The sequence below is a fragment of the Ustilaginoidea virens genome, chromosome 3 (assembly GCF_000687475.1).
Source record: "Ustilaginoidea virens chromosome 3, complete sequence".
Classification (NCBI taxonomy): Eukaryota; Fungi; Ascomycota; class Sordariomycetes; order Hypocreales; family Clavicipitaceae; genus Ustilaginoidea; species Ustilaginoidea virens.
Window position 1 is genome coordinate 5,472,964 of NC_057318.1, and position 21,128 is coordinate 5,494,091.

Below are 21,128 nucleotides of genomic sequence, written 5' to 3' on the forward strand. Positions count from 1 at the left end.
TGATAAAGCCTATTTGGCTTAAGGAGATAGCCGCTAGCCTAAAACTTCGATAAAAATGCTTTATACTATCTAGTATATGCGTTTTAGGCACTTAGGTTAGGATTCGATAGATTATATCTTTAAGGATGTATTGCAAATGCCTAAGAAAAAAGAAGCTTTAAATTATAAGGTTTATAGTAGTATAAAAATCGTGAAGTAGATATTATAGTTATTTTATAAGCTTTTGATGCCTTAGGAACCCTTTAAAGTAATCTTTTTCGATCTATTTCTATAAGCTGCTGCTTTTAATAGTGATAAATATATAGCGTTATTTACCTACCGATTTATAGGAATAAAATATATTTTCATAATACCTAAAAAGACCGACCTATCTAAATGCTGGCTAATCTTCAAGAATTAGGTTTTACGCTTATATAATGTAGCGATCGCGATAGTTATTTTTGATAACGAAATGGTGCTCTAGATTAATAATAGTTAGGAAGAAGTTAAGCGGAAAGGCATTATAATTTGAAATTCGAGCCTTAGTTACTAATATTAGAATAATTATGCTAAATGTTTTGGGGGGGTATTAAAGATAAAGATGGCCTTTCTTAATATATAAGCAGGTTTTCCTAAGGAGTTGTGGCCTATTATAGCTAAAGTAGCGGTATATTTGCTAAATTAAAGCCCTAGGAAGTTAGAAAGACCTTACAATAATTAGAAGTTACCTCTTTAAATGCTTTAACTTTAGCTTTATGATAATAAGTCCGCCTAGAAATACCTACCGGTAGATATTCGTCTAAAAATTTACTACCTCCGCGCCTATAGATGTAAGGCTTTCGTGATAACTCGCGATAAGATATTATAAAAAGGTCTGAAGCTTAATTAAAGAGCTTATATCGGGTATTTAGCAAACTATATCTCGACCACTTAGTACCTAATTTGGGTGCCTTTATTAAAAAGAAGCTGCTAGTTTAATTCTAGCTATATTATATTCGATGAGACTGTTTTTTATTAAGATGAATGCTATTTACCGATTTCTAAATAATAGAAAGAGGCCCTAAATAGCCTTATTAGTAATATTAAAGAAATACCTATTATTAACGACTTTGAATTTATATTATTTGGGAATTCGATTAAAAATATTTTTGCTAATGATCCTATTATTAAATAGGTATTAGAGGTATAAAATAAAGCTACTAATAATACCCCTTAACTAATGGAAATTGATTTTAAGGTTATAGATTACCCCGAAGAAGCTATCGCTTAAGTAATATTACTATCCCTGCTATTTTTGCTTAAGCCTAATAATAAACTCGAGCCGATTACTCCTTTTAATAATATATTCTTTATAAAGCTCGAAGGAAATACTTATAATATATTTATAGCTTCTATCGCGAAGCCTTTAGCTATAATAGAGGCACTATATATTATAAATATACCTAAAGAGCCGGTAATATAGAGGGAGCTTAGAAAGCACCCTAAGCATAAGGAATTTATTGCTGCCGCGAAAGAAGAATATTCGAAGGTTACGAATAGGAAGATTAAGTATATTATTTAACGAAATGATTTATCTATCGACCCTTAGATTAAGCTATTAGACCTAAAGTAGGTGTTTACCTATAAATGGGACTAAGATAGGTATCTTACCGGTTATAAGGCATGATTATACGTTTGTAGTAATTAATAATCCTATAATTTTCGTAATACCTAGGCAATAGCGCTTGCGGTATGTATATTTCGGCTTCTTATAGCGTTAATATGCTTCTTTAACCTGGAAACGCACTAATATGACTTCATTATAGCCTTTCTTAATATACTACTTAATGAGACTATCTATTATAAATAACCCGATAGATTTTATAATAGTTTCATATTTATTAGGTTATTGCGTGCCCTATATGGGCTTCGAAGGTCTCTACTATTATAATTCAAAGAGTTATTACGATTCCTATTGCAATAAGGCTTTAAATAGGTTTATAAAGACCCCTATGTCTTTATTAATAGCTTCCTTATTATATTCTTCTATATTAATAACCTAGTTGTGCTTTATTATAAGTTACGGATAGAGGCATTCGAATCGTTCTATACGGTATTAATAGCGGCATTTAAAATTAAAGATCTCGGCGAGCTATAGTGGTTCCTAGCAATTGAGGTTATTTGCAACCGTATGGCCGGAAAGTTATAGCTTATATAGAGGGCTTACTTCGATAAGCTAGCGATAAAATATAACCTTACTATATTTAATGATGCTAAAGACCGCCTTCTAGAGCATCTACTATACGCTATAAGACTTAAGGCATTCGATAGGATAGCTAAACTATATAATACGAAGCAATACCAATTAATAGTAGGCTTGTTAGTATATCCGATTATAATTATAAGGCCTAAATTAGGCTATATTGGATCGCAGCTATTAAGATTCTTTTAAAATCCAGGTCTAGACTATTTACGAGCCGTAAGGAAGGCACTTAATTATAGCTACGCATAGAAGAATACCGCAATAGAGTTCTAGGCTAATATAGTAGAAATAGAGGCATTTTCTAATGCTTCCTATACCGACGATATTATAATGCGATAAAGTAGTTAGGGCTATATAATTAAGCTCTTTAGCGGCCCGATTGTATATAAATCGGGTCAATAGAATACTATTATAATATCATCAATAGAGGCAGAGCTTTTTGCGATATCTTATACGGCAAAAGAGGTTATCGCCTTTAAGAGATTATATAAGGAAGTTAGGCTCTAATTGTATGCCGATATCCCTTGTTGCAAAATGGTGATTCAGAACACTGTTGGAAATGTACTGGATACCGACAGTGGCGTACAAGGCGTTGCAGAATAAAACAAAGAGCTGGTTAAAGATTTAAAGCGCATAAGAGGTTGACCAGAGCAAAGATGTCAGGGAAATCTGATTCTAATTGTTGGTGACTATTCTAGCTAGAAAGAGGGAATTTTGGGCATATTTCTACTATCTTGAAAAAGTGGTTGAAAATAATGAAAAACCGCAAAAATAGCGAAAAAACCCGACGAAAAGTCGGTCTGCCCAACCGTGCCCAGTCTGTGCCCAATATCCTACCCAGTGCATACCCAACCAAGCCCAGTGGCTTATAGCGGTGTGCCGGATGCCCTATAACAGCCTGCCGTACGGGCCGGAAGCCCTATATCGGTCTGCCGTAAATGACCGGTATAGCGGGTGACTGTATATAGAAGGCCGAAAGTGCTGGTATTAGCAAGGTTTGCCCATTTGGTAATCCCGTAGAAATGCGCCGCCTGTTGTGGGCCCTGTGGCCCGCTGTGACCGGCCGCTGTGGCCGGCTGTGGGGCGCTGTGCCGGTGCTGTGACCGGCGCTGTGGCCCACTGTAATCGGCGTTGTGGGGCACTATGCCCCACCATAGCGCCTGGTATAGCCACCGCGATATCTCAACGCAGAGACGTCGTATGGTGGCGAGACCAGTACCAAAATACAGCTAAAAAGGCGCTGATTTCAACACCCCCTCTGATTAGCAATATGGCTAATCCTAGCGTTAGAATAAAAGAAAGAAGTCCCGTAAAAAATAAGAAAAAAGTTGAGCTATAGGGATTGCAACCCTAATAGCTGCCGAAATATGGGGAATTTCGGGCTTGGAAGTGGTTTGGTAAGTCCATCCGCAGGTATATCTATCGTGGGTAAATAAGATATTTTTACCAGGCCACCGTAGGCCTTCTTATATATATACCGGAATTTAAGTAAGGTATGCTTAGTGCAGGCATGCTGATTTGGGTCATTTGCGTTAGAAATAGACCCTTAGTTATCGCAGTATAGTAGTATCGGGCGTTGAATATCGACCTGGATTTCTTTAAATAAATTAGATATCCACTCTACTTCGCGAATCGCTTTAAGTATTGCATCAGACTCGGCTTTAAGCGTTAATAAAATTATAGTCGAAGACCGTTTTAACCTCTAGCTAATAGGCCTACTATTTAAGGTAGTAAGATAACTACCAGTAGACTTCGAAGTCAGCCGGCACCCAGCAAAATCGCTATTAGAAAATGCAGCTAATACTACGGTAGCTTTAGCGGCTCGGTAATAAATGGCTGTATTAGCCGTACCAGCTAAGTAGCGAAAAGCGCCCTTAGTAGTATTAAGCTGTATAGTGGAAGCCTATTGCATATATCGTGATAGGTATTGCGTTAGAAAGGCAAGGTCAGGTCTTGACATTATCATCAACTACATCGATATCCCTACCAGCTGCTGGAATAAGTATTGATTATTAGCATCTAGCGGCATATCGTCAGCCTTAGTAAGTATGCCGGGCTATAGCGGGATTAGATGCGGTCGTGCGTCCTTAAAGTTGAATTTCTTAAGGACTTCCGCAATAAATTGCGATTAGTGTAGCTATAATAGGCCCTTTTCTCTATCTTTAATAATCTATACTCCTAAAAAGAAGGAGGCAGGTCTTCGGTCTTCTATAGCATAAACCTTATGGAATTTGGCCTTAAGCTGGTTAATATAGCTAAGGTCCGGACCGATAATTAAGCAGTTATCTATATAGGTCATAATAAAGGTATGCGTTCCTTTATTATAGAAGACGGCAGCATTAGAAAGTAATGGCTTAAAACCCTCTTGTACTAAAAGGTCTTTTAACCGTAACTGCTACTCGCGAGGGCCTTATTTTAGCCTATATAAGGCTTTCTTTAACAGTATAACTTATGATATAGAGGGGTTATATCTAACCTTAGTAAGTAAGGCTAGAAGTCGATGACGCTGCTGGTCAGACCATAAGGCTAGGTTAGGTGAGAGTAGGCTTTCTGCAAATTCTAGAAAACCAGCTGGAATCTCTATATAAATCGTCTCTAGTAGTTTACTATTTAGAAAGGCACTAATAAAGTCGATCTGCTCTATTTCCTAGTTATTTGCAGCAGTAAGAGCAAGGATAATCCTCTATATTGGTGGGATCGAAGTAGAGGCATAGGTCTCCGTAAAGTCTTACCTAGATATCTGCATAAAGCCTTTAACAACTAATCGTGCCTTATATTTAACCGGGTTATTATTCGTATCTTTCTTAACACGAAAAATAGGCCGGTTACGCAATATTTTCCTATTAGTAGGAACACTAGTCTTAGGAATAAATTAGAAGATATTTAAATCGATTAATTGCTCGAATTCCGAAAATAAGGCTTTTACCCAGCTATCCTTATATGGGCTGTGTAAGACTTCCTTCTAGCTATTAGGCACACCTTCTGGGGCCCGTTTTGCAGCCTTAATTTTTGCTGTATAGTAAATATCGTAAAAAGCATAGGAAGGGGGGAAATCCTATGTAGGAGCCTCTGGGGGGCTGCCTAGGTATCCGAAAATCTAGTCGTTTTTCGGCTGGGTGGGTAGGAACCTGAAAATGCCGTTGTTTTCCGGCTGTATAGGTGGGAAAAAGCCCTATTGGTCCGCTTATAGGCCAGAAAGTGACCTATAGTATCCGTAATTTAGGATACCTTATACGTCTCGTATCCGTGTATGCGTTCTTCTTCTACCCTTAGTGGCCGTAATAGGCCTATTTTCTGGTACTCGAAATATTCTCTCCTACGATCTCTTATTTAATGCGATATCTGGACTCTCGAATTTTAGATATTCTAGTATAGGCAGCATTTTACTATGGCGAAATGCTGTATTTACTAGGAAGCCGGGCGAAAAGGCAGAATCTGTTGTGTCGGAAGGTCGCAGAAAATTAGTGTGTATAGGGCTTTAAGATTCGGACTATTAAAAATTTATTGTGTGGGGCAAGTCAGAATTTTTACTTGTATAGGTTATGCCCACTTTTGTGACGGATTCGGAAAATCTCTATGGTTGAGATTCCTGGTGATAAGAGCTTTCTGCATTTCCTAGTATTTGCAGCCTTTTTTGTATGGGAAAAAGGTGTATTTTCTTTAGCCGGTGAAAGCAGACCGTTTTGCCTAAGCTGAAAAGCTGAGTTAGGCTGAAGCGATTTGGAATCAAAAAACGGCGAATTACTGGGAAATGTTGCAGAGTGCTGTGGTAGGCCCACTAGTTGTGGTGGGCCCACTAGTTGTGGCAGGCCCATTAGTTGTGGTGGGCCCGTGGCCTGTGGTAGGCCTGTGCCTTCGGCTACGCCTGAAATAGGCATATTTTGCCGAGGCGACTTCCAAATAGGCTCTTCTAGAGCAATTTAGTCGATGTTTACCCCCTCTAAATTAGAAGGTGGTTGGAAATTAAAAGTGCCCTCTAGGCCACTTGAAATAGGGCCTATACCTTCATTTTGGTAGGTAAAGGTAATAAAAGAGGTCTTGGTGACGACCCGGCGATGTGGGATGTAGACAAGGTAGGTGCTGTTACCTAGCGTAGCTAGTAACCTACTTGACTTGGTCCGGGGGGCCAGCTTATAGCTGATGACCCGTTTTTCTAGAGGGATTAATACCTCTACAGCCGCACTAATAGCCCTAAAGCTAGTAAGGTCGGGTAGGTAGTAGTACGTAATTTCCGGAAAGTCTTTCTTTAATTCCTCGAAAGGTGATAAGGAACGGTTTAAGACTGCTGTTAGATTTACTAAGGTAGTAATACTAAGAATCACTATAGATTAAAGGTAAGAAGGTAACCGAGACTAAAGTATAGTAGCTCTAAGTCGGTTAACAATAACCCGTATAGAGCATTCTGCTAACTCATTTTACTTATAAATATAAGGGGAAGAGGTTAAAAAATCTATGCCCTTAAGAGCTAGCCAAGCTATAATAACATCGTTAATTTCCTTGCCACCATTATAGTGGAATTCAATAGCTGATTTGCTGTAGCGATTCCTAAGACCTTGGAAGAACCCCTGTAATACTGGGAATACTGTGGGCCCCTTTTTGTTAGGTAGTAAATATACCTAATGAAAGCGTGATTTCCGGTTAACTAAGATGAGGCAAATAGGGCGTTTGTTATATAAAAGAGGATTAATTTGGAAAATATCACCCTCTATAATATCTAAATAGTACATCGGGTCTGGTATAGCCCCTAATGTAAAACGCCGAACTGACTTTGCCCTTTTACAGGCGATATAGTTAAAGTCAGAATCTTTTACCTTACTGAGATTAGGTAACCCTATGGTTGATGCATAGGTTTTCTTTAAAAGTTAGATTCCGATGTGCCTAAGCCGGATATGCAAAAGTCCGGCTAATAATAGTAGCTTTTGATATTCTGTATCAGTAGCTGGTATTGGGGCAGGGTTGAGGGCGACCGGGGCCCTCTATGGTGGTTAGGCTGTATTAGGAATAGCAGCCTCTGTTGGTACTACCAAAAAACTAGGACTAGCTAGTAGGTTAGCTTGCGAATTAGCTGGTGGAAGTGGAAGGTCCGAGTCAGCTGGTGGGGTAGGTAAATCCTCTAGTAGGGGATATTCCTTGTATTTTTCTAGGCTGGCTAGGGTAGGTAATTCGACCGAGATACTATATAAAGCCGGTTGGCTGGTATGGTATAAAAACGGCGAATCTACCCCTTTTTATTGTAAAAAGAAGCTATACTTCTTAAAATTAAGAAGCCTAATGCACTTATTATTGCTATTAATTAGGCTTTAGCCCTGAATACTGCTACGATTCAGATAGTATTTAATGCCGCTAAAGATGTTAATATCAAAAGCTGGTATAAAGAGGGCGTTGGTTAGCTCTAAGGTGCCCCACTGAGGTGGGTTGGTGCCCTATAGCACGGTAAAACGCGCTATGCCCTACCCACTAGGCTTGATTGGGCCACCACCTATGCTAATGACTAGTCTATTTCCGGTATAGTATTAGAAGTAGGTGAAATGCTTTTTATTATTAATAATATGCACCGTAGAACTAGTATCATAGAGTAAAGAATCTATTAGCGTTTTCCCACCAGATTATGCACTATAGCTGGTAGCTAGAAATTGCATATATTCGTAGTCCTAGAAGGAAGAATAGGCTATCTTATTGGGTATAAGACTTAAAGTATTATAATTCCCTAGTACGAAGGAATTAATAATCTTTTCGTCGGTCTTTTATAGGGTATCTGCTTTATTAGCTGAATCTTTCTTTTCTTTCTTCTTCTTATTTTCCAGCTTACCTTATATAGCTAAAAAAGACCCTTATTAGGTAGAAGACCCCTATTTCTTTTTATTGGCGTTAGTGGTAGTGTTTTTACCACCCTTACTAGTGTTATTACTAGCTAGCTTACTACTGTTGTTAGTATTAGTAGCGGCACCCTTGACTTTTACGAGGTGGGTAGTAGCCCTTGCTACTAATAATCCTTTAATGCGTTATTCTTCTAGTAAATCAACTATATAAAATTGCAGGTTAATATTTGATATATTTCCCTAAGTATAGGCGATTCTCATCATTATGCGGTGCCGTTCTGCCTACTGAAAAAAGACCCCTTCTATAGTATATAAATACTAGCTGATTTGGTCGAAAGGTTATATATAGGAGCCTAAAATTTGCAGCCTAGATAGGTAGCTATTAAAGGAGGCGTTAAAAGATTCTAAGGTACCTTTATAGCCTATAAAATTTAGTTAATGGAAGGCAGGGTATAGGTGGGTCCGCTATACATCTAATAAGTAAGAATACTATTTGGTAAATAACGTAAAGGCTAACTCTAGGTCAGTACACTAATTAATAGCGGCAGCTAGTCCTTTTATACAACTATTCTTAATAAGTAGTAGTAAAAGTGCTTACTCTAAATCGTTAAAACTACTAGTAATAGAAGGATTTTCAATAAATTTGGCGATATTAAGTGCCTTAAATTAAATCATAAGGGCCTATTTCTATTAGTCGAAGTTAGATGCCCCCCTTAGCTTTTAGGATTCTTAGAATCTATTAGCTATTTTAGCTAGTTCCTTGATAGCTATAGCGCTAACTTAGCTGCTAATACTGGATGGAACCGGCAGGGGTTACTACTGGGCTTTGGGTAGTAATAGTAGATTATTTCCTTTACCTATAGGGGTTTAGAAGGTATCTACATCTATTATATCCTAGGATAGTGGGCTAGTAGCAGGCTTGATTAGTCTGTCTATTAAGGTGCCTACCTTATCAGCCAAAAAATCGATTTTAGAATTAATTCGATTAAATTTATAGTTAAATTCTTTTCTTATTTCCTATTGGTCTTCCCTAAGCTGGGCAATTTCCTAGTTATTATTAGATTCTTCTACCTCTGCCGTATAGCTTAGGTTATTAGCGGTAAGAATATTCTAACTGGCTATTATAAGAAGAGAAAAGGTGCCGGAAAGTCTTAAAAATGCGAAGAAAATCAAGACTGAAAATCTAGATAAAACTAGAAGAAAGCTGCGTTAAAGAATAACCTTAGAAAATCCTTAGAAAATCCTATTGAAAAGGATGTATTATAGCTTAGTGTGGTAGCTAGGTTCCTAAATCTGGGATGATCAGTCCTTTATTAATTAGATTTCTAGAAGGTTAGCTGCCAAATGCGTTAAAATCCTAAGTTAGTATAAAAAAGTCTTAAGCTGGAAGCCTTAAGATACCGGGCTTATAACCTGTTGCAAAATGGTGATTCAGAACACTATTGGAAATGTATTGGATACCGATAGTGGCGTATAAGGCGTTGCAGAATAAAACAAAGAGCTGGTTAAAGATTTAAAGCGCATAAGAGGTTGACCAGAGCAAAGATGTTAGGGAAATCTGATTCTAATTGTTGGTGACTATTCTAGCTAGAAAGAGGGAATTTTGGGCATATTTCTACCATCTTGAAAAAGTGGTTGAAAATAATGAAAAACCGCAAAAATAGCGAAAAAACCCGACGAAAAGTCGGTCTGCCCAACCGTGCCCAGTCTGTGCCCAATATCCTACCCAGTGCATACCCAACCAAGCCTAGTGGCTTATAGCGGTGTGCCGGATGCCCTATAATAGCCTGCCGTACGGGCCGGAAGCCCTATATCGGTCTGCTGTAAATGACCGGTGTAGCGGGTGACTGTATATAGAAGGCCGAAAGTGCTGGTATTAGTAAGGTTTGCCCATTTGGTAATCCCGTAGAAATGCGCCGCCTGTTGTGGGCCCTATGGCCCGCTGTGACCGGCCGCTGTGGCCGGCTGTGGGGCGCTGTGCCGGTGCCGTGACCGGCGCTGTGGCCCACTGTAATCGGCGTTGTGGGGCGCTATGCCCCACCATAGCGCCTGGTATAGCCACCGCGATATCTCAACGCAGAGACGTCGTATGGTGGCGAGACCAGTACCAAAATACAGCTAAAAAGGCGCTGATTTCAACATCCCTATAATTCAATATGATAATATCTAGATTATTCGCCTATTGAAGGAGGAATTCTTTAAGCTCGTAATACGGCTTCATTATATAGATATTTATTATTATTAGCTGCGCTAGGAGGTTCAGAAAGAAACGATCGATATTACGTAGGTTCTAATAGGCAATATAGTCGCTAATGGTTTCACAAAGCCTCTGATAGGCCAGAAATTTAAAATCTTCTGCCGGCAATTTAGGCTTATTATTTTAAAGGGATCCTATAACGCCAGACCGCAGTCTCACGATATTAACCTTAGTAGTAAGGAAGAGCCTTAGAAGGATTAAAAGATGCCCTAAAAAATTAGATTGAAATAGGTTTTTTTCTAACAGCTACACTTATTTCCTATAAAAAATTGGAATCTATGGTTTATTGTTATTTTCCTACTTTGTATATGTGCTATTAGGCCAATTTACCCCTGTATAGGTAGCCTATTTAATAACGGCACTGTTATTTTGCGTATATCGTTTTGAGTGGATTGATATTTCTACTTGTTATCTTGCTTTGCACTGAGTTTAGCTATATGGTAGGATATCCTAGAGAAAGCATATCCTGAAGGGGTGTGTTGGAAGGAAATTAGCTTGCCTATAATGTAGATATCGGTCATATCCGAGGGTGGATATGCCGAGTTCTCCCTGGATCAGTAAGCCCTTAGGGGTACCCCCTATCCCACTATAAATAGCTAGGAATATAAGTCTCTTAGAGAGGACGGGGTTCCTTCAATCAAGCATTATCGCATTTTCCCTATGCATTCTGACAGTCATTGACTTGGAAACGTGCAGGCTCGTGATTTAGCTTCTTTTAATGCTTTCTCCCTTTATCCCCTCTTTTTTTCTTTTCCGGCATATTTTCCTCTCGTTTTTCTTTTATATCTTTCCCTTTTCACTCTTTTTTCTTTCCAGCCTCTCTATTTTCGTCTCTCTCTCTCTCTCTTAGTTCTACTTCTTCTTCTCTTTTCTACCCTTTTCTTATCTTATTTAATCTATTTCATCCTAGCTTTATTCCTTTTCCTCTCTTTTTCTATTTAACTCCCTTTTGTTCTAGCTTTGTTCCTTTTTCTCTCTATCCTTCTTTTTGAAGCCTCTTCTTTTATTACTTCCTTTTTATTCACATCTTCCTTCCCCCCCTTTCTGTCTTACTCCGTCTTATTCGGTCCTGCTCAGCCTTTCTCTCTTGCCCTCTCCACCAACGCTCAGGCATTCACTCACGCAGGGGACTCGGCCACGTCTTCTGCCGACTTCATCCATCACCATCGCCCCGAGTCGCAAATCAAGCCATGACCGTGCACAAATGGAATGCCGCTGAATCGAGCGCGCTTCTAAAGCCCATCTATCACCGAGTGTGCCCGTGAGGGGGGGGGATTATGCAAGTACATAAATAGACAAAGAAAAATAAAACAAAACGAGGGATAGCCAATTTCCGAGTTGGGGCGCAATTAGTTAGTGCAAGTGGGAGCCGCTCTCCTCGGTACCCTGTATACGCGCGTCGAGTCTCCCAGGGTCCGTCTGTTTCATTGACGGACGGCACTACGTCAAGACGTAGGCGTTGTCTGCATTGCAGCCGCTGTCGAAGCGGCGCTTGGTCAACAAGTTCCATCATGACTTCGCCGACGAGGGGAACAGTCGCATCCATTCCCTCGTGCGTTTCCCGTGCATTTCCCGTGCATTTGTCCCCGCGACTCTTCAATCAACCGGTAGACATTTCGCTCCTGGTATAGGTGGCCCCGACCTCCTTCTTTCACATGCTTGACCACATTAGTTCCTCCTCACGCTGGTTAGGACTTGCCACTCGTGACCGCGGTTGATTTCCATCGTCTCGGCCCCCCCGCAAGCTCTCTCATCAACGGCTCGATAGATCGCAGCCCGCTCGTGTCGTCACCTCTGCTTAGACAATCACTCGGGGCACCGTCGTCGTACCTTTTCCCGGCCATTCTCTCCAGCTCACCTTTGATCCAGCTCGCGTCACCAAACGTCTCCTCACCAGAGACTACGTCCCCCACAGCCTCCGGCGGCCGATCCTTGGTCGCCATCATGGCCGAACTCATGCTGTTGAGAACAGGCACGAGGGCCTCCAGCCATATGTCGCCATTCCTCTCCAACCTACGAAGCCTGTGCTCCATGTCCCAAAGACGATGCTCCTCGTGGGCCTCGTAACGTGGTTTTGCCTCCATGTCTGCTTGGGAAACGGCGCCATCTTGGCACGTCGCGCTTCCCAGCGCCAGCCGCCGTGCGGTTGCTTTTGCTTTGGCCATGGCTATGACATTTCGAACCTTGCGCTCCCTCTCCTCATTACCGTTGGACTCTTGCGGCCGTGTCAGCAAGGTCCGGTCCCTGTTGTTGTTGTTGCTGCTGCTGCTGCTGCTGCTGCTGCTGCTGCGTCTTTGTTGTCGTGGCGATCCATGAGCCGAAGTCGGAGGCGTTGGCATGTTTGGGTCGTTCAAGTCTGGCAAAGAACCGGGCGACTTTGGTCGATGCATGGCCGTGTCTTGGCAAGGCGGCGATTTGGGACGCTGAGAAGCATCGACTTCATCTTCAGGGCAAGGCTCCACATCCATTACCACCATCAGGCTGCTCATAGTCAAGGCTGTGGTTGGGGTTGGTGTTGGCGGCCTGCTTGCCCAAGATGAAAAGCCTGTTGCGGAGTGCTGCTGCGCTGCCCCTGGCGTCGCTAGTCTGTCGTCATGCTGCTCCTTGGTCTTGGCTCGCAGCATGGCTTCCAAGTCTCTCCGTCGCTTTTCCCTCACGATTTCCTTTCTGCTCCGCGCTAGGCTAGGTGTCTTTGAGGGGCGAGAGTGGGCTTCTTCTGCGAGCGGAGGACCGGCCTGTGTGGCCGAGTTTGCGCCGGAGATTGAACTTCCTTTTCGGCTCAATGCTGGAGGTGCGCCATCGTACAAGGGTCCAGACGTGGACTTGGGCTGCTCATCTCTGCTCTCGTCTTTGCCACCCTTGTCCAGAGTTGCGGCAACTGATTTCCCGGGGCCGGTAGAGCCGGATAAGTGCCTGCCTCGTGCAACGCTGGGCATATGCTTCGCTTGGTGCGGGACCAGCATCATGCCGTCGAGAGATTTCGCAGCCGTCGCGATGTGGTTGATTTTGGTGCTGGAGACGCGAGCTGGGGCGGCAGGCTTCTGAGGGGGGGGTGGACTCGGTCTGTCGTGGGTTGAGGCTTTGTCCCCTGACTGGCTTGAGGGGATGTTCCAGGGCACGTTGCAGTCGTCGAGCAGCGACGTGTCAAAAGCCATTGGCAGGACACCAATGTAGTCGACGGGTTGGCGGCCGAAGTTGGCAGTTGGATCCCGAGGTGGTAGCGGAAGCGGTTTTTGATTTAGGGGAACTGCGGACGAGGGCAGCCGTTGTTTCGAAGCGGTGGTCGGCATGTTTGTGCCGTGTTCTTGGCTGACGAGGGGTCGTAGCACGGTGACGACGCCTTTGTCGTTTGTAAAGGTCCTGACGGGCGCTTTGCTCGGTGTGCCCATCTGCAAGTCGTGGCTGAGGACGGGGTACTGGGATCTCGCGTCTTGGCCAAACGGGGTAGCTTCCAGCGGGATGGAAATGGCAATGTGCCTGTGGCCTGCCAAGGTGACACCGGCTACTGCGGAATCCGGAAGCCAAATATGCCGAGACTTGCTTGGCAAAGATTTGCTGCTGCTGCGGATGCTCTTTGACTTGGAAAATCGTCCCCGAACCTGGACGTCGTCCTCGTGCTCGGGTGGCGGCGGCGGCGGCGGCGTGGTGGTGGGCATGGAGTTGGCGGGAGGCGGAGGATGATTGTTCAAAAAGTATGCAGGAGCGGGAACGTCATCTCTCCGTCTTGGCGCATGGATTTCTTCTTCTTCCTGGGCCAACATTGTGTCGTGCAGATGGCCGATGGCCGATGGCCGATGGCAAGCACGAGCGATGAGGGCGGCAACTCTGCAGCTGAGAAGAAGACCCGCGGGTGGTCGACCCCCTGCTTCCGCCGCTTGCGCCGCTTCTGCCGCATCTTCCTTGAGAGTCTTTGCCCGACTCCGGGGGGTTGCCGCGGGAAAAGGAGCTGGAAACGACGACGCCGTGAAGCAATCAAATTTGTTGCGGGATGAGGGACGACACATGCGTGAAGCCGTCTGTGCAGGTGCGTCCAGGTGCCTGCCTAACTGGGATGCTGGTGGGAGGGGACTGGGGTAATGTAAAACGTGCAGGGAGGGGACCTCAGGGATCCATCTGCCGGAGATACCTTGGGTACCTTCCTAGCACCTTAGGTACCTACGTACCTAGGTACCTTACCTAGGAACCTACCTACCTTAGGTACATACTTCTAGTACCTTGGGTACCTCGGGCACTTACTTCCAGGTACCCACCCAGCTTGCATTGGTTGCAAAGCATCACATCCATGCGGGGCGTGCCAATTCATTTTGCCTCCTTCATGCGGGGATGACGGTCAAGGTCTGCTGCCGGCACTGATGGTTGAGCGGGGCTGGCCATGTTCCGGCGCCTGGCCGGAGCAAGCATCGCATCGCAAGTACTTGCCACTTGCCTACCTCCTAGGTGCCTGTATGTACCTACCTGCCTTTACCTAGGAGGTAGGTATGCTCATCCCCGAGACCCAGCTAGGTACCTAAGGTAGGTACCTGGTATTAAACGATGCATCATCACATCCCTTCCATCTATCCATCGGTCCCTTCCAGGACCCTCCCCGGGAAACACCCGTCTCATGAAATGAAAAAACCACGCAGCAAGGGGCGGCCCCACTGCGAACGGGGCACGCGAATGCCGCCAATGCCGCGCAGTTTGCTCTCGAGCAATCCCGGGCCTTGGACCGATTCGGGGGCAGCACGGCTGTTTTCTCGTCTCATCGAGGGCCCGTGCGGGGCGATCAGCGGGTTTCTCGGGCCCCGACTCCCTCCCGACTCCCTCCCGACTGCCATGGAATCCGCGCCCCGTGCTGCAGCAGCTTGCGCCTTGCAATTTACGAGCCGCCGATACGGGGACGGGCACTTGACGTCGAATCTCATGCAGCTAGGAGCACGCAGGGCATGTTCGCATGATGCATGATGCAGCCGCACGGACGTTGGCCGTGCCATTTGTTTCTTTGGCTGCGCCAATTTCAATTCCCTAAAGACGTGAAAGCTACCCTACCTCCTTGGCAACCCGCCCAGCCGCCCAACCTTGAACCCCAAAATCCTCATCCTAGGAATTTCAGCATTTCTAAAAAAGACCCCGTCACATCTTGAGCATTAATGCCATAGATGACGGGTTGCTCGTCTGCCTTGAACTCTGCCGTCTCGTATTATACGCAACCAGCCCGGGCTGCTGCCCCCGGAGCTTGCCGCCGTCCTGAAATTAGAACCACTCTGCAGCTGCGTGTCGTATCGCCCAACCTCGGCGCGCCATCCCATCGTGCCGGCTACCTACAGTAGTCGTGGTCTCCCAGGCCAAGGCTACTACTACGTACTAGCCAGGATGAAGCAGCAAGCCCGCTAGACTGTTTCGCACCCTGTCGGTCTTGGGATCTGCCTGGCGACATTTATAGCTGGCGAGTGGCGCTAAAGCCAGGACGGGCCAGGACGGGCCAGGACGGGGCCAGGCACACAAGGCAACCGCCAGACGGCATTTGTCCCGCCCGCATGGACAGGCGATGAAACGACGGTGCCCATGTGCGTCTGGACGATGCGTCTCGTGTTTGAAATGGTGCCCACGCGAGTCTGAGTCTTTTCCGCCATTAAGGACCATCAGCATCTTGAGGGGCTTCGTGCGTTTCGTTTCGTGTGCACCATCGGCAGCAGGAAACGCCGTCTTCGCACAACCTCGGCAATCACGATGTTGTTCAAAGTTGGCGTGACATGCCTATTTCCCTCGGCACATGCACACTTTGGAAGTTCAGAGTGGTGAAGAAACGCAAGGCCACTGCTAGTGGGAAAACGTGGGCAAAGGCGCAAGTCCGGCTTGGGCTTAGCGGCGGCTGCATGCTCAAAACGAGGACTGCGTGTTTACGTGTTTCTTGAGTGATGCCAGTCTGAATGATGCCAGTCTGAATGATGCCAGTCTGAATGATGCCAGTCTGTGAGTGATGCCAGTCTGTGAGTGATGCCAGTCTGAAAGATGCGAGTGTGACTGACAGTCTGTCAATGATGAATGATGCCTGTGCGCCTAGTGATTCAACGCTGCCACCGTCCCTCCAAGCGCACATTCATCCAAATCGACACCAGCCCCTTACGTACAAGGCCAACTGTGTACTGTACTTGCAGATGCTTTGCCTCTTTCCGTGGACATTCGTCCGCCGGAAGCCGAGTGCGACTCGACTCGACCCGACGACTCCTCTTCATCTCGGCTCTGGACTTGCTTGGCTTGGTCTACCAGCAACGGATTCCACCTCAGGGTCCTACGCTACCGGCTACACGCAGACGCCGTCACTGATTTTCCGCCTCGTATAATGATGAACACTCCTTCTTGCGCGTGCGCGTACGCGTACCGCTGCGACCATTCATAGGAGCCATGGCATCATCTACTGCCCGTCTATAGTATGTCTATGCCCTTGGTCAGGGGGGCCTTGCTGCCCTGCTCTTGTCCGTCATGCACTTCAGCCAGCCGCCTGCTTGGCGTCGTCTGCCTTCGGGCTCTTAGCCCAGTTGCTGCCCACTCCCTTGCCCACAATCTTCTCCGCCCAATTCCAGGACGACGCGCTCGCTCGCTCCTTCTGCCGCCCTTGCTCACCAGTGCCTGCCGGGTCGTGCTCGTCCGCCTTGCCGCCCTTCTTGGGGGGCCTCTCTGCATCGCTCTCGTTCTCGCTGTCTGCCCAGTCGCGATCGCTCCACGTCATCGAGTCCGCTCTGTCCGGCGGCCCGAGACGCGCAACACCGTGTGCCGTCGTCGACGCCGCCTCGCCGTCGTGTTTCTTGTTGGGGAGGTCCGGCACCTCGTCCATTGCTTCGTGTGCTTCATTGGCTTCGCCACCCTTGTCGCCGCCCCCCTTGTCGCCGCCCCCTTTGCCACCGCAGCTTCCGCCATCATCGGCGCCATTGCCCACGCCGACTTGGTCCAAGGTTTGGACTTCCCTCCCATCGCCCTCGGGTGACCGGTGGGCCTCGAATGCTCGCTCGACGCTGGGCTCCTCGTCATCCCGCATTCGGGCAGCTTCAGAGTCGCTGAAGTGGGCGTCGACGAGGTGCTTGACTACAGGCCATCCGTACGCGTTGGTGAACATGCGCCTCACAATAATGTTGTTGTGCGCGTCCGGCTCCAGTTTGACCAGCACCTTGCGCCATGACAAGTCGCGATGATAGCCTCGGGCAATCTTCTCTTCAACCCTCATGTTTGAGCCATCCACCACTTCCCAGTGGTCCTTGTCAGGGTTGGTGTTGGCTGTGTCATCGTAGTCCTTCACGGAGCCAACCGAGTCCTCGAGCTTGATTGTGGGACAGGGGGACCGAGAACCACTCTGTCCTGGCTGCGGGGATGTTGCCGACATCTTACCAGACATTTTGCGTCGCAAAAGCGTCGGTCGTTTCTTCATCGGCGGTGGGGGAATGTCGCTGGGATGATATACGCGATCGTGGAAGATGGTCCGTGGTCGCTTCGCCGGATCAATCAGATAGTCAACCGTAGGCAAGCTGGGATTCAGCAAGTCTCCTGCTGACTCGAAGAATGTAGTCCTGGGCGGCGCCGTCACCTTGTCCCAACAGCCGTCAGCCTCGTGACCCGCGGTTGCCTTGCTAGGCTTCCTGTCGGACATGTCGGTAGCGCTCGAGTTTGCCGTGTCGGAGCCGCTGGGCGGCATCGTCTGCCCGCGACGGAGCATCTTCCTCTGTTTGGTCGTCGTCACTTGCGGCTTCGGAGGGTCAGCGCTCTTGAAAAGGCCGAAGAAACCGGCCAGGGGGGAGTGGCCGGAACCTTCGCTTGTGCCCCGGGCGGCCTCGTCACCGTCGGCGGTTAGTGGTGTTGGCACCGAGCTTATGCTGGCTCGGTCATCTTCTTGAACCGCATCCTCGGACGGTTGCGGAACCTGGCGCGAGGCGCCTCTCGGCGTGCTTGAGCCAGAGTCGCTTTGCTGCTCTCCCAGCGCCGCCTTCGACTTGGACCTTGACGAAAACATGTTGGTTCCTGTCAACTCCGCCCACCCAAACCCAACCACCGTCTCCACCAAACCGGCCTCTCGACGAGCATTCTCCACTCGATCCAGGCCTTGCCAATCCAGAAACAAAAGGCAGCTTGTGCGGAGAGGTACAATGCCATCGTTGACCACGTTGGAATAGACGGTGCGGTTTCTGAATTGCTTCAGGGCTGTGTGGGCTGGGCCGGTTGGCAGGATTCGCAGCAGGGGCTTGGACTCGGGCCGTGATTCGCCGTATACCTTTTTGTGCGCAGATTCACCGAGGTTGCCAACAAGAGCGCCCCATCCGCTCCGGGCAATGGTTGGTGCCCTCCATGTCAGACCAAGGTCTTGGCCAGTTCTGCCGACAAGCCCAAAATCGAGAGCAAACTTGACATAGAGGGGATTCTCGTTGCTCAAACCCAGAAACGGCGTCGCTAGGGCGATGAAGTTGATGGGCTTGATGAGGGTGAAAAAGTCGGGAGAGTGCTTTTGTATGTAGGCAACTGCATATGTCTGCACGAGGCCGCCGAGCGAATGTCCGACGAAACTGATGCTTGAAACTCTGTAGCGGCGGCAATCAGTGTCATGTTGAGCTCTTGTAATGTCAGTCTGTATCGTGCTGTGTTTATGCGCCTTCTTGGCGCCCTTTGCTTCGTGACGGTGTTGGTCATGGCGATCGCTTTCCATCGCCCCGGCCAGCCCTTCACTAGCCCCTTTGCCGACAGGTAGGTATGGCTGATCAGGGTATGTCATGGAAAGAATATAACGCGAGAGTCTTTTGCCCAGGTACTTGATGCCTTTTTCTGTCCTGGTGGCATTTCCAGCATATCCGCGCACAATGACTTCTTCTTCTTCTTCTTCTTCTCCCTTGTCCTCTTCATTCTCGGCCCTGCCTGATGCATCCGAGTCCGCAGCAGCCTTGAAGGTCCCGGATCTCTTTTCCCTTTCAATCCTGGCTTTAGCATCGATGCGTGCTTGTTTCGCGGCGGCGTCAATGCTTTCCTTGATGTACAGCATATCGGCACCGAGGTTGCTGTGCAGACCATGAGTTAAAATGACCAGATGGACTTTTTTCTTGCGCAGATGGTCTTTCTCGGAGCGGCCATTCTCTTCCGTCTCGGCATCTCCTGTTTTGACCATGCTTTCCACGGGTTGATCAGCACCAGGGGTTTGCTTTGCTCTCCTTGCTCCGATATCATCCCAGCCCGGGAGTCTGGGCGTGTTCCAGAGCGTAGCTGTATCCTCCACCTTGAGCCGCACTGCTCTGGAGAAGACACCTTTTGGCTGAGCCGGGTGGTGGCCGTCCTTGGCTCCCAGACTTTGCTGATGATCGCTCACTCTTCCCGGTTGGGTCACCTGGCCAGTGTTTCCGACCAGGGGTAGTGAATGGCTCAGGTTCAGTGACTTCTGGTCGCGCGCTACGACGACTTCGAATCCGACAGCGGCAGATGTGGAGAATATGACTTGCGATGCCACTTCCACGATCCAACTGACGGATTCTCCGTCATGGTCCGAGCTCTTGCCAAACCCACCATGCCGTCCCGTGCCGGCCTCCTGTCGAATGTCATCTGGAACCAAGAGTTCGCATTCCCAAGAGCCTCCAGCCTTGAGCATGGGCTCAAAGTGAGGGATTCCATAGCGGCGGGGGTTGGGAAACTTCTCGTTGGGGTTGAAGTTGGCGGGATACGCGGAGACGTACAGGGTGTAAGGACCGTGTACAAAGGCGGCACGCAATGCAATGGTGGATGTGTTTCGGATCCGCACGTATAGCTTTTCGGGAGACGGGAGAATGCGGTCTTGGGACGGTGTGTAAGTAACGGTATAGCGGATCACCTCGCCGATCTTGACGCTGCCGACCTGATGCAGAAGAAGCATTCTGGCAGGCTCCTCTTGACGAATGGAAAAAATAAGCCTGACCACGGGGCCGCAGAACCTGGCGAGGAAGCGGAAACTTTGCCCGTTTGGCAGGGAGCCTTTTTTCTCTTGTCGAGGTTCGAAACGAAGCGAAGCGCAAGGGGGCCGAAAAGGGGGCGATGCGATGCGCGCCAAAGAAATTAAAGTCGACGGCAGGCGAGCATCCTAGAGGCGCGTGCGTTGTTGGGTGATGACATCCGACCCGTAATCAAAGACAAGGAAAAGCTAGCCGAAATTCGAGCCACGAGCGCCACGCAATTGTATGTGCCGAAGATGATGGGCCGGCGATACTACCTCTGCTACGAAGCGTCGACAAGAATCTACTATGGGTTTTTCATTATTGCACGAGTCTCGATGGGAGGAATGCTCAACACTTGATCGGAAGAGAGAGAGGATGGGGTGCCGGGATCAGGAACGCACGTTATGCCCGCTGCGAACGTTACCCTGGCGCATGTTGACAAAGAAAAGGAGTGGAGGAGTGGAGGAGTGGAGGAGTGGAGGAGTGGAGGAGTGGTTGATGAGCGGGGCAAAAGCTGAGCGGTGGCAAGTGCGACCCCCCGATGCTGCCGCACAAATTTGCCTCTAAAGTGCTGGTATCACTTGACACACCCACTCTCACAGGTGGGCCGCCCGGGCACCCGCCGCGTGGTGGACACGATGCCGTCTGGTGCCTTTTCTCCTCTTTCCTCGCCACGCCAGCGGCCAGACCATCTGTCCAAGCCACCGATGTCATTGTCATGGGCGCCAGGCTGCCCAAGGAGGAAGTAGGCAAGGCAACATTACTCTTAAAGAGTCAACTGCTCATAAATCGACGGAAACGGCCACAAGAGACCTCCTCAACTGCCAGCCATGAAGAAGCATGCATGCCATGCTCCCACTGCTCCTCTAACCGTTTTCGCAACCCACCTGCGGTTCTAATGACCTCGCGAGGCTCGA

The 21,128-nt window shown here is 47.5% G+C and overlaps 2 protein-coding genes across 2 annotated transcripts; both read right to left on the reverse strand.

Moving 5' to 3' along the window:
* Positions 1 to 11,985: 11,985 nt before the first annotated feature.
* UV8b_04389 (uncharacterized protein) lies at positions 11,986 to 14,301 on the reverse strand (the record flags this gene model as incomplete). The annotated part of the gene is made up of 1 exon (XM_043141887.1): positions 11,986 to 14,301. One exon carries the CDS (start codon positions 14,299 to 14,301, stop codon positions 11,986 to 11,988), a length of 2,316 nt encoding a protein of 771 aa, XP_042997821.1.
* Positions 14,302 to 16,766: 2,465 nt separating this feature from the next.
* Positions 16,767 to 20,153, reverse strand: UV8b_04390 (uncharacterized protein; the record flags this gene model as incomplete). The annotated part of the gene is made up of 1 exon (XM_043141888.1): positions 16,767 to 20,153. The coding sequence occupies one exon, from the start codon at positions 20,151 to 20,153 to the stop codon at positions 16,767 to 16,769; it is 3,387 nt and encodes a 1,128-aa protein (XP_042997822.1).
* Between the last annotated feature and the right edge of the window lie 975 nt (positions 20,154 to 21,128).